General features: G+C 36.9%; 1 protein-coding gene across 2 annotated transcripts in view; it reads left to right on the forward strand.

Moving 5' to 3' along the window:
• NEBL (nebulette) overlaps positions 1 to 13105 on the forward strand; it is a 245783-nt gene that overhangs the window by 107175 nt on the left and 125503 nt on the right. For both annotated transcript variants that reach the window (XM_058813767.1, XM_058814537.1), the window contains exon 4: positions 3416 to 3523. In XM_058813767.1, the coding sequence (XP_058669750.1) occupies positions 3416 to 3523 (108 nt within the window). The remainder of the gene's footprint in view (positions 1 to 3415; positions 3524 to 13105) is intronic.

Here is a 13105-nt window from a genome sequence, read left to right on the forward strand (position 1 = left end):
GGCTGGGATTTTGGTGAGGAGTTACTAAAAATCATCTTTGTAGGAAATGACTGCATTTATGATTCAGTCACTAGGGATGACACATTTCCATTTAAAAACTAAATTTTGGGGGTTTCAGTTTGTGATGGGTTGACCTTGGCTGGCTGCCAGGTGCCCACCAAACCACTTTCTCACCCCCTCTCCTCAGCAGACAGGGAGAAAATACAAAAAGACCCCAAACCCCTTATGTGTCAAGGTTTTGGGGAAAAATGCAAGCACTGCACTCAGAAACAAAGAAAAAGAAAGATTTATTCTCCACTTGCCATCAGCAGGCATTATCCATTCAGTTCCTGGAAGTGGTACACATAGTGGTTGCCTTAACCACCCATGTCCCCTCTCCCCTTTTCCTTTTGTTCCACATGATGTTTTAAAATATGGAGAATCCCACTGGTCAGTTTGGGTCATCTGTCCTGGCTGTGTCACCTCCCAACCCCTCATGCACCCCCAGCCCACACAGGTGATGTTGGGGTGATGCTGTGCAAGCACTGCTCAGCAATTATCAGAACACTGGTATGTTACCAGCACTGTTTTGGGTACAAATATAAAGCACAGCATTATAATGGTGTTATGAAGAAAGTTAACTCCATCCCAGACAGCCATGGTGTGCAGGTAAATTATTTGTTGTAGATATTTCCAGCTTCCATACAGAATATTCTTCTCAGTTCTAAATAACTCATGACATCTTTATTATTTAACATTTTCTAGAAACTGAGGTATTTTTCCTTTTGAACTTACACTAACTAGGAGTTTTAGTGGACCACATTTCACGGAGCTTTGTTCTTCATGAAACATTACATGACTTTGCGATTTTTATAACTCAAACTGATATTTTGAAGTTAGGTAGCAAAATCCAATAATGCATATATTAACTTTGCTAATATTTTAAATAAATTACTTTTTTAATGGTTTCAAAGTAGTTGCTCTGGGAACTGTAGTTAACCTTATTCCTGTGAAATGATTTATTAATAGACAGTATGAGCCCTTTTTATCTAACTGAGGGATTAAAGTAATATTAAGTTGAAACTATCTAGTTTCCTCCCTCTCTTCTTCTGTTCCTTTGTAAGATGAATAAAGGTCATTTGAGGTTAATGGCTAGTACATTTGGAACTAATAACAGGAAATGCTCTTTCTAACAATAGGTAATCTCTCTTTTTGGCAGGGCTGAGCCCATTTCTAAGATGTGTTCACTGGCTCAAAATTCTGGTAAACTTGAAGCAGCAAGGCTGAGCATTTCCATGACCGCTGCCTGCTTCAGGCCAAATTTGATTTTTTTTGTGCAAAATCTTCAGCAGTTTCCAAGGCTGAGACCCATTCTCTTACTTGGAATTATTGACAGGTTGTTGGTTTGTTTTGAACAGTTGGTTCAACTGAGTGGTTGTACAGCTCAGTTGTCTTAGCATTTAAGGCTAAGGAGTTGAAGCTTGTTCAGATGGAAGAGTCCTTTGTGCTAGTCATATGTCCTCGGCCATGGAAGTCTGTCCAATGTGGATAAAGTTTTGTATGACTCCAGATATAGAAAGTTCAGAGATACTCCGAAGACCTTCTTTCCTGGAATAGCATGTCCACCCAGTATGTTTAAAGAGGCCTGAGAGTCAGTGTGAAGATGGAGCCATTTGGTGGAAGGGAGGTAATTGGCAATGAATATTGGAGTGCCTTGGGTACAGGGATTAAACAAGAAGCTGTGAAGAGATGGACCAAACTAGTTTAGAAAATCAAAATGAGACAGAGTGATACCTGGAATATTGTGGTCAAATGGAGGGAAAGTTGCAGACGGGTTGAACCTGGGGGAGATGAACAGAAAGGCATGGGCCAATCAGCCCATGGTTTGCTCAAAAGCCTGAGTGGAAGGGTCTGTTTCCTTTGTCTCAGGGTTGCATGAAAATATTTTACTTAAGTGAAATCTACAGCCAGCTCTACATCTGGAACACAGGAAAAATTTGTTGATGTGGTAATTTGCTCCCGTGTCTCAAGGATTTGTTTGATGGGCTTATATGTGAGCTATATTAAAGAAAAAGCAAAAGTCATTAACATACTGATTGAGGTTTAGGATGGGAAGGACAAATTATTTTCTATAGCCTAGTCAAACTTAACTTTTGTGATTTAGACGTATTTCTTCCTGTGCATCACTGTTGTAACATGAAGTGCTTGCTTGTGAAATAAGCCTAACCTTGAATTTGGTGCATTTCTAGTTACCAGCTGTGTGAAGGATAGTGCTGCTTTTTCTGTGCTACTGGTTTTGCAAAATCTGGATATGTGTAGTGAGTAAAGCAGGGGGTATGGGAAGTAAAAGGAAGTTGTTATGGATAAGGTAGCTGAATCCATCCGTGGAGACATGGGTCCTGACTTTGTCATTGATGCAGAGTTTTGTCTGTTGCTCAACAGTGGCTTGAGATTTTGAAGAATTCATCTTTTTTCTTTATATTGAAATTGGGTACACCCAGACTGATTTGGGGAAATACTGGGTATCTGTAGAGGTAACCCAAGCCTATAATTTAAACATATTCAATTGTTAGGAATCGGAGAGCAAACACCCTGAGACCCCTGTATGTTTTTGGAAATTCAGCTTATTTTACCTCAGTTTTCAGGTTGTCCTAGTAGTATGGATATTGCCATTCCCACTTTCCAGGGTGCAATATGAAGATTGATTAATAGCTGTGATGAGAGCTATATGAAAGCTTCTGAGTAAACTAATATTCCTACTTTGATGGTAGGATTTGAGTGGTCTGGTCCTAAAAAAGGACACAACCACTTAGAGAACCATTTCTGCTGTGTACACAGTAAAGCAGGGGGCCTTGTCAAAGGATAATATATGAATACCTTATTAAAGACAATATCCAAATTCATATATGCAAGAGGGACAAATTAAGCTTGTATAGACAGCCATTCCATAACTTATAAAGGTTTGACTTTATGATATTCTAAATACTCTTTTCATGCAGTATTTTTTTAATGTGTAATTTATGTTTCAGCTGGGAAAGAGACTGGTAGAATAATCATAACTGGGGGATGAAATATGAAGTTTAGAAGAATTAGAAGACCTCCAGATTTAGTTATAGGTATTTTTCTTTGTGTAAGAGTAAGTGCTATGGTTTTGTGGTAACTGATTTGAGAATGAAATGACCATAGAGAATATTTCCACAGTTGCAGTATTCTTAGAGGTGAGACCAAGGCACCCTGCAGGAGGCATTAGCTTGGGCGCTGGGAAATTTTGCCCAGTTGCTGTCTATCTCTGTAAGTGGATAAAGGCAGGCTTCTCCTTTAAAGGCTGAAAGCCTTTCACAAGTGCTTTATTTGCACTAAAAGTAAATGCTAAATTGCCAGGGGCACATTGTGGAAAATGAAAACAACCCTTTCTTCTGTATTTTCTATTCTGTAGGTAAAATACAAAAGAGACTTTGAAGAAAGCAAAGGAAGAGGGTTCAGTATTGTGACCGATACGCCCGAGTTACAAAGACTGAAAAGGACTCAGGAACAAATCAGTAATGTATGTGACTGCAACCTAAAGTGATTGTAGATGGAGAAATAGTGTGTCTAAGAAAAGGTGTGTCTGTTGGTGGTTTCGATGAAGTCTGTATGAGTGAACAGTCTGATTTTGGTGATTGATTTGTGTATGTCAGATTCTGAAATGTGTGTAACTGTATGCCATGGACTTGTACAGCACATTGGCAATGTGTGGTCACCTCTCCAACTTTCAGCTAGTATGCTCAAAGTATTTTCTTTATTAAAATGATTTGACACTTTTTGCTCTTTTAATATATTTGTCATTGAGTAAGAATACTTTTGGAACTTTTAAATTTACTTTTTATTTATATAAAGAATATAGATTATGTAAGTTAAAAAGTTTTGTCTCTTTTTTAGCAGGGGCTGTCAAAATTAGCAAAACAAACAAGAGGGAATTTTCTAGAAGCAGATAAAATTTTGATGCTGAGTTTTAAAAGAAAAGATGTGGAAGACAATGCTCTGCAAGATGACGAAGAAATGGCAAATAGCAAAACAATGCATTTCATTAGCTTACAGGAGTGGGTTTTTTAAAAATGGGACTTTTCCTGACTTATATTTTTGCTAAGAAAGTTATTTATTTGTACTTCATTCTCTTGTAGCATGTTTAACTTATTGCATGATGGAATATTGAGTGATACATAGTGCAAGTTCTGATATGTATGAAATAGGTAAGAACTAGTATGAACTAGAAAAGATGCAGAATCAATACTATTCACTTTTCTTGACTTGCCTTCTGATCATTCTTCTGTTGCAAGAACTTGTCCCTATAGATTATTTTGTGAAAATATTTTTCAATCATTCTCTGTAGTAATAAAATAACAGCCAGGCATCAGAGACACGCAGTGTAAGTATGATCAGAAAAAAATAATGGGATTTATTTACTTGAAAGAAAAAACTTTTTTTCAGGTTGGGATATTATTGAAGAAAAAAATAATTGAAAAATTATTATTTTTCACAGCAGTGGAGGTTTACCATTCTTGTCAAAACATTCACTATTTAAGATTTGATGTCCTGAGCCAGTCTTTAAGATGAAAAATTTGGGCTCATTTCCTGGAGCCTTGGCCAGTGGAGATGACAGTTAATTTAAGAGCTGTGCAACTGCTCCTGTGTGTAGACAAGATGAGAACAAAAGCTCATCTCATGTTCATACTGGGGCTAACTGAAATTACGGGCTTGTAAGAGAGAAAAATGTATTCTTTGGAGTGGCAAAAAGCATGGCCATTAAGACTTCCATTTGGGATCTGGGAAACTTCAGCGACTCCCTGGTTTTAATCAGCTGCATTTTTTATTCAGACCAGGAAGTTAAATTAGGTCCTCTCCCGACCTACATAACTTCCTCAAGCAAGAGTGATTCCTTTCTGTGGGGTAGCTCTGGAAGGCATCAAGGAGATGAAACGAGCGAGGTTCTGGTGAATGCCTAATCCCTCGCACGGGTCTGCTCCCCAAGGAGGGACTGAGAAGTGCCCTGCAGCAGGCCTGTGGTGCTCGGTTCGGGATATTGGCCTGCCAAGAAATCCATTCAGGCCTCCCGAGCCCAGTACCCTCAACATCAGGCTACAGGATAGTAGGACGCAGCTCACTTGCATGCTCTTATCTCTCTCTTGTTCAAAGCACGTTGTGTTTTCTGTTGTGGGAAAAGGAGATAATAAAAACAAGCAGTTCTGTGGCATGGGAAAGAGCTTTCTTCCCATCTTTGCTTTTGAGTGGATCAAGGGAGTTTCTGTTCTAATGGAATATCTTATTCCAGGATTTATGATACTATCTGGTTCCTGAACCAAAGATACTTACCTGCCTTTTCAGACCCAGAAATAGCTTTTTAAAATGGGAAAAGTGGTTTTATTTCAGGTTTTTACTCTTGGTCATTGCCTGTATGACTACTTTTCATTTCTAAACATGCTATTCTTAACAATATAGGTTTGATTTATCCGGTAGAGAGTTGTTTACTTTATGTATGCTGCTGATAGAGATTCCAAGTCAGGGACCCTATTAGAAATAATTAGTCTTGAAGGGTAAAATGGAATTTTAAAAGGTGCATGATAAAAGAAGTTGCATTTAATTTCTGTTTACACTGAAATAATTAATTTATAGCATTATATTCTAGAAAGATAATTCTGCATAGGTGACAACTTCAATTTAATTAGAAAGCTCCTGTATTCTAGAAACGCCTGCCACAGAGAGTAGTTTCTGTATTTGTCAGATAAGCAGTATACATCATGGACTAAGGATCTAATCAAGATTTCAAGACACTAAAAGGTAAGCACTTTAAAAATTCTAAAATAATTTAAATTTTTTTATACAGAAAAATGGAAGAATATTAATATATCTATTTAATTTTCAGTTTAGTTTTGATTTCACCTTAAAGTACTAGAAACTCCTCAAAGAGCCTATTTGAACCAAAATTGTAACTACTTCATTGAAAGCGTGAGAACAGTTAGTTGTGTAGATACCCTTGATGAGAATAAATAACAAAATAAATTTTATTATAATAAATGTTAAGTGGCATAAATATTTTTAAAAGAGTATATTTTTTGTCCTGATATGAAGTTTGGCAGCATATGGATATCAGCGCATTACTCTGACTTTTTAAAGAATCTCTTGTGCTATGAATATAAACCTTGTGAGGAAAAAAAATCATGGGGGTAGTGGAAGGAGTATGAGTAGATAAGGGGGTTGAATTTTGGTTGTTATTTTGCCACCAGCGATCCTTCCTCTGAAGATTTAGTCCAAACTTGTGGACTTTATTTTATGACTCTTATGGAGGAATCAGGACCAGAGTGATGCTTCTTAGACAAGAATGAAATTTAATCTCATTACTTTTTTGGCATGAAGAGCCAAATTCTGCGGATATGCCACATATTTTGGCACTAAATATGTAGTCAATAAATAAAAAATGCACGTTGTTCTCACAGAGAAATGTATACATTTTGTCAAAGCACCTTGTGATGTTTTTTGTCCATTTTGAACTTTGAGAAGGTTTTCAGAATGAATGCAAATACTCTCAAAATGAAAAAAGCCCCTGCCCCATGTATTTTTGTGGGGGATTTTGCAGTTAAGCTAGCTGCAAACAGGTTTTGCAAGGATGAGATTAAGGTGGCAAAAGGAACAGAATAAATAAAGATGATGGCAAAAGTGTGGGTCTATCATGATACAGGGCTAAATGAGGGAGTGGAAACTCAATCTATTACTATTTTCTTTGGGGAAATGGAACACTTTCAGCAGTCTGCAGCAATGAGCTGCAGCTTACTGCCACTGCACTTTTATGTCTCAATATATGACTTGAAGCGTGTTTTATCCTATGTGAAATAAGTTGCTCTTTCTTAAATATGTTTCTGGTAAATGTCTGCAAAGTATAAAAGAAAACAGGTGTCCATACAAATTGATGGAGTGAGAAGCTTTCATTAAGATAAAGGCCAGTGCTTGGATAGCAGAGGTTGCTGGCTTGGTTGTATGGCTGGAAGGATGCATGGAAGCTTTCACAGTGCTTGTGCTCATTGCATTAAGAGCCCATGTGAAAGCATTCCTCACTTTGGCATTAATGCTGTTATGAACTTGAATCACATAAGAGCAAGAAGCACCACACATTTGTGCCCTTCTTCTCCTGGAGACACAACAAAATGAAGTAATGCAGTTCATTTATTTGCATGTGACTCATTTTCCAGTAGGTTTGGGTTGTATCTGAAGTGAAAACAGCATGAAAATAAGAAAACAGATTAAATCTGCTTTTAAAAACACATTTCCAAGGCATTCTATTTTGGTGAAGGACAGTAGAGTTAATCAAGAGAAGGTCACTGAATCATCCCTCTGTGGGGTAAAGGACTGGCTTCCCAAGTTGAACTCCTCATTGAGGTTAGTGAAATCTTTATTGGATGCAAAAAGTGCATGAAGATCTTGTAGCATTCTTGAAAGTGTTGTATGTGGGTTCTAATGAGAAAAGCTGTGTATTAATTTTCTTTAAATGTCTTTAATGAAATATGGTGCATGGTGTGGGGCTTTTAATTATCAAGGGTTGCATTCTATCTCCAGTTAAATTTATACAGCTTCAGGGGATGCAGAGGAGGACAGGAATTCCCCCATAATTTGAATCAAATGAACACCTGTTGTCTGGACAAAGACAGAAATGATAAGGAAATTGGGCACTACCTCTGATGTGATAAAAATACATCTTCAGAAGCAACTAAAGGAGGACACAACCCACATTGCTACTGTAGTTGTGCACATCTGCACATCTCAAATTAGAAACTGTCCCTGACAGACACTGAGCCGTGGCTCCCTATTTGGAAGCTATTGGCAGAGTTGTTCAATCTGTTTACTTGCTCAAACATAAAATGATTTCTTAAATTGCCAAAACAGATTGTAGAGAAAATTGGCAGGAGAAGATGTTAACAACATGGCCCAGAGCTCCACTTGTAGGATTCACAGCACAAAGCCTGCAGATACTTGTCTCTAAGTGTTTTTTTCCCTCCATTGAATTCAAGTGAAGGAGAAGAATAGGGAACAAGAGAAATTAACAGCAGCATCAATGTCTGCATTTCACAAAACCAGCCCTGGCACATCAATGGAGAGACTGGGTAAGCATTTTAAATTGTATGCAAAAGAGCTTATGCTGTTCTAGGGGGTTTTACTGCTTCTGAAGTAATTAATATTTTATTTCTGAGCCCTTATACTCCTAAGCATGATTTTTATCTTGCTGCTGTTTCATTGGGAAAATAAGCATTTATTTATGTATGACATTGTGTTGACTGACATGGATGGGATAGCACTTGTTGAGCAGTGCCCTGGTGCTGCATGTCTGTGGCAGGTGAGCTCAGCCAGATGCATCCTGCTACTGATGGCCTTCTGCTGCCCTTGGTACCTCTGACAGTTTAACATGAGCTGCAACTCCAAGAGGTATTCATTATTTGGTATGTTGTAGACTTAATTCCACACAGCTGCACTTCAGATATCTGCATATAACTCATGTTATTAAGCATCTGTCATTTGAGTTGAACGGCATTTTTCTGTCTGGAAACAAGAAGGCTGAATGTGTCATTCCTATTGCTAAGATGAGTGTATCTCTGCAAGAAGGTGGAGTTCCTGCTGTGCTCCTGTGCAGTGAACATACATGCACAAAGTCCAACTTTGTTCTTTCTTTGGCTTGATCTTCTGAGCTTGTTTTGTGTAGATTCATAGAAATGGAAATTCTGAAAAGCCTCAGGTCCTTTGACTTTCTAATAGTTCTTGTTGGAGTTTGATTTCTGATTTTCAGAAATCATCCTGCCTTAAAGTGCAAAGTCCTAATAAATGCTTTAGAAATTACTTAACAAAAGAATTACATTAATTTTCAATAATTATGAGTATTTTTGCAGATTTTTACATAGGTTTTATACTTTGTAAGCTTTCAGACATTTTAAAAATGACTGAGCACGTTCTTAAGAAATGATGAATCTAAGTAAATGTAAGTAATATTTTAGATAGAACTCGTGCTAAATGAGAAAACAGCTTTGAGAATTGTTTTGAAATCTCCAGGTGTATTGTACTTAAAAATGAAAAATCTTTCTTTATTGATCATTATCAAAATTAGCAAAATTAGAGACAGTGTTAAATTAGTTCCTATGCAAATGAATTCTTTACCTACACTTTCAGGAAAAATTCTGAAGATATTTAGTGGCATGCTGCTTTGTTGGGCTTCATTACTTCTTTTTGCTATGATCCCTGTGTAGGACAGTAGTCACCAAGTATTCAGCGTTCTAATATTTTTTAATTTACTGTTTATTTATTGTATGTTTTGATACTCTACACACCATAAAATGTTGTAAAACAACCTATCACTTTGTGGAGTTTTCATTAAAGCTTCTTTCTCACTTCTTTAACTATATTCATTTACATTGTTTTCAGAGTTGTCCAAGAAATAAGGAGGTATTGGAATTCTCCAGTATGGAAGATATGGATATGTGGACCTTATTTAAATGAAGAACTACAGCACAGACGTTATTCATGCTAATACAGTAAGTAGCACCTAGAGTAAACCATTATCTTCTGTGTAGGCTCCTATTAGAGGTAGAGGGAGGCACAGCCTTTGCTAGGGAATTTTACAGTTGCTTGTTGGGGAGGAAAAGATTGCTGAGAATCCAGAGCAGTGTGTTCGTGATTCATCGGCTTTTTTTTCTATTCCCATAACTTTTTCACATTCTCTTTTCTGGTCTCTCTTTCTCAATGCTTGTGATTTACATAACAATAGCTCCCAACATGTAGGAGGAAAGAGTATTTTTAGACTTGAAGGATACTTTTTGGAATGTCAGATAGTCATTACAGTAATTCTGTATGAAACTGTCAGTACAGGTGGAACAGAATAATTTAGATGACTTAAACTATGGTTAAATTTCTGCTGAGCAGGCAGATGTTCCGTTTTCAGCAATGTATAATTCAGTTATAGACCATATTCCATGGGGGTAGTAAAACAGATATCCTTAATGAGGAGACATTCCTCACCTGCTAAAGGTCAACTTCCTGATCCAGAGCAGGAGAAGCATTAGAGTCTATCAGTGATGTGGTTATAAAACTGCTTCTTCTGAAATACAGGTGGAAAGGTGCATAACTCTTCTCTAGAAACAGCAGAAGCATTTTATCTTTGAGAAGCTGGAAAACAAACCCCTGCCCAAGGCATAACTGCATTTGGAAAAATGGTTAGCATTAGCAATAAGGATTTATAATGCTGTTAGTGTGCTGTTTATTGTATGTCTCACTGCCCCCAAGAGTGTTAGGTGTGTCAATTCAGAGAGGCCTTTGGGTAAATCCACTGAAACACTATCTGCAAATCTGTACTGAGGTTCTGGTAAGCTACTGATGTGTGAAAGAAACATATTAGCAAATTGTGTAAAATGGAAATTCCTTTCTGTTGCACACAAGTCTATTTGGACTTGAATGGCATGTGACCTTGGGACAATTTTTGCCTGGGGAAGGTTCCCTTTCAGCAGCCCCACAGTGGGGATGGTAAGCAACCTCAAATGAAGCTTCTCAAATGTGAATCCTCAGAGATGCAGGGGGAAATATTTTAGGTTAAGTGGATCTCTGATAGTCGAAGCAAGCAGATGTGACACCTACATAACTGCTTCTTAATGATCTTATTCCATCTGGCTTTATTCTATAGGGTTGCTTAGAAAAAATCTTTTTTCTCTCTTTTTCTTAGGCAAGTATAATGTGATGCTTATTGTTGTGGTTTCTTATATTCTTCTAGAGTTTCAGAAGTCTATTTTATAAGTTTACAGAAGAAATTATTTTAACTATTGCCTTTTTTTTGTATTAGTGCTTTCATATGAAATCAGTTGGTAGCAGAAGTATGTAGCCTCAAAGTTTCAAAAAGTTTTCCATGAAGTTCCACAGGGAGTAGTATAGTCTTTCTGATTCTAATTTAAATAAATATATTTGACAGGATGACTGTAACCTTGATCACTGTATTGACAAAATAAAATGAGTTGTGGTGGAAATAAAGCAAGCCGTCCAGAAAAATCCCCAAAGGCATGGATTTACTGCATATGTAAGTGGGTCAACTCATGCATGAGAAATGAATGCTAAATGTAAATTGGTTGCAAAACTGTAGACTTTAAGTAGAATTGAATCAAGTGATAACCTAAATATTTTGATAGGAATGTCCTATCACGCCTCTCTTTGGAAAACAGCAAGACAGCTCAGCATTGCAGAGAAATAGTTAAATCATGTATCTGTGTAAACTGGAACAGTGTCATTGCACTCCAGAATCAAAGGCATTGCATTCATTTATGTTCCTGGCATTGGTAAATTTTAAGTTGAACCTGTATTTGTTTAAACATGTATTTGCTTTGATGAATTGCTTTATGTGATACACACTTCAATTCAGTAAGACTGCTCTATTCCTTGATGAGCAAAATGTTCAATCCAGCCTAGAAAAATACTTCTTGGGTTTTTCCTGCCTTAAAATAATAATAGAATAATCTAGATAGGGAATACAAAAGAAAGAAGTAGAAATTTGTGTCTCGCTGATTTAATTTTCTATTTGTGATAACATTCATATTGCAAGGCAAGGCTTATATGAAGGGCATCAGTAATTTAAAAAACTATATAGTCTTCAAATATCTAGCATAGTATTTCATGGACTTAATTTTTAATCACCACTAATTGCCAACTTGTTGACAGATTAGTGTGTTGCAGATACATATTGATCTAAAGGTCTGTACTCACTTCTAACTCTGAAAATTCAGATTGAAGGTTAAAACAGCTATGTAAATGTGAGGAATAAATTGTCAGGTATGCCATTTCCACATTTTGCTGTGGTATTGATTGTATTGCATATGCTTCTTCAGGCAGTATTTTATGGAAGGCAAAATTCCAAGCTGTAATGAAGAAAACTATGAAGTGTTTTGTGTTAAGTGTTGTAAGCACCTGTCCATTGTCTGACTAAAGGATGTGAGTCTGTCTTTAAACACCAGTGACTTCGAGATTGAACCTGCTTAGAAGGGTTTTTATGTTTAAGTATATGGCTCTTTTTTTTCCTGTTGTGATACTAAGCAACTGAATTATGACAAAATCCCAACTTATTTTTCCAGTATCCTTGAATATATTGAAGTGGTATCTAAATCACTAATTATTTTTAATGAGTACGTACTTTTGAAGTCAGTCTTTTTTACATATAGAAAAAAGAGAATGAAAATAAAACCTCTTCATGGCAGCTCAACTTGGGAGCTAATTAAAATGAGGCTTTTAAAATGGGAAAAATTAATTAGCCAAAAAGTTGAGAAGTAGGAATTGGCACCTCCAGAGATCTTTGAGTAGTTAAATGCTTGCAAGGAAAATATAATATCTTATTTCCCTGTTTTATTTCATTGTCCATTGCCTGCTTATCATTTTACCTTTTAGTTCCATCTTACCTAATGCTTCTGTGATTTGCATCAGTTGCTAGGGCACCATTAAACCTCTTGCTGAAGAACAAAACATTCTGCTTCTTCTAATACCATCTTTAATCTTGATCCCTGGAGATTTTAATGTCTTACCCCTATGATGCTCACAGGCTTCATTGACCTTGACAACAGGAGTATCTGGCCCTCTGTGGCACTTTTTTTTTTTGGTTGTTGTTGTTTTGTTTTTTGCATGTTAAGACAAATTTAAATGATTTTGTGATTTCCTCTAGGCTGTCAGTAGATATATTTGTTGTGACAAAGGCAGCAATGTAATATGTATAACCAATGATTGGCATTTTTAACCATCCAACCATCCTAACACAAGAAAAGTTTACTTCTCCAAGCAGTAAATTAGAGTGACACAAGTCTGCGTTCTAACCCTTTCTGCTCTTGTAATTATTTAAATAATGATTCAGTTAAAGAGATATTTGTGTACTTTTTTTGGAAGGCTGTTTGTCTCACACCAACACAGTCTCACTGTTAGAAACCACATTATTTTAATGGAAAACTGAAGGGTGTTTCTTCCCCACTGCCTCCTCCCCAGATCTGCCTTGAGTTTCTGTCTCTCCTGTCTTCCCTGAGTTGGTGAGTGGTGACCTGGTTCAGTCCCCACAAAGGACAGTGTATAAAGGTGGAGATGCTGAATATGTCACTAA

This window comes from Ammospiza caudacuta, chromosome 1, assembly GCF_027887145.1.
Source record: "Ammospiza caudacuta isolate bAmmCau1 chromosome 1, bAmmCau1.pri, whole genome shotgun sequence".
NCBI classification, from domain to species: domain Eukaryota; kingdom Metazoa; phylum Chordata; class Aves; order Passeriformes; family Passerellidae; genus Ammospiza; species Ammospiza caudacuta.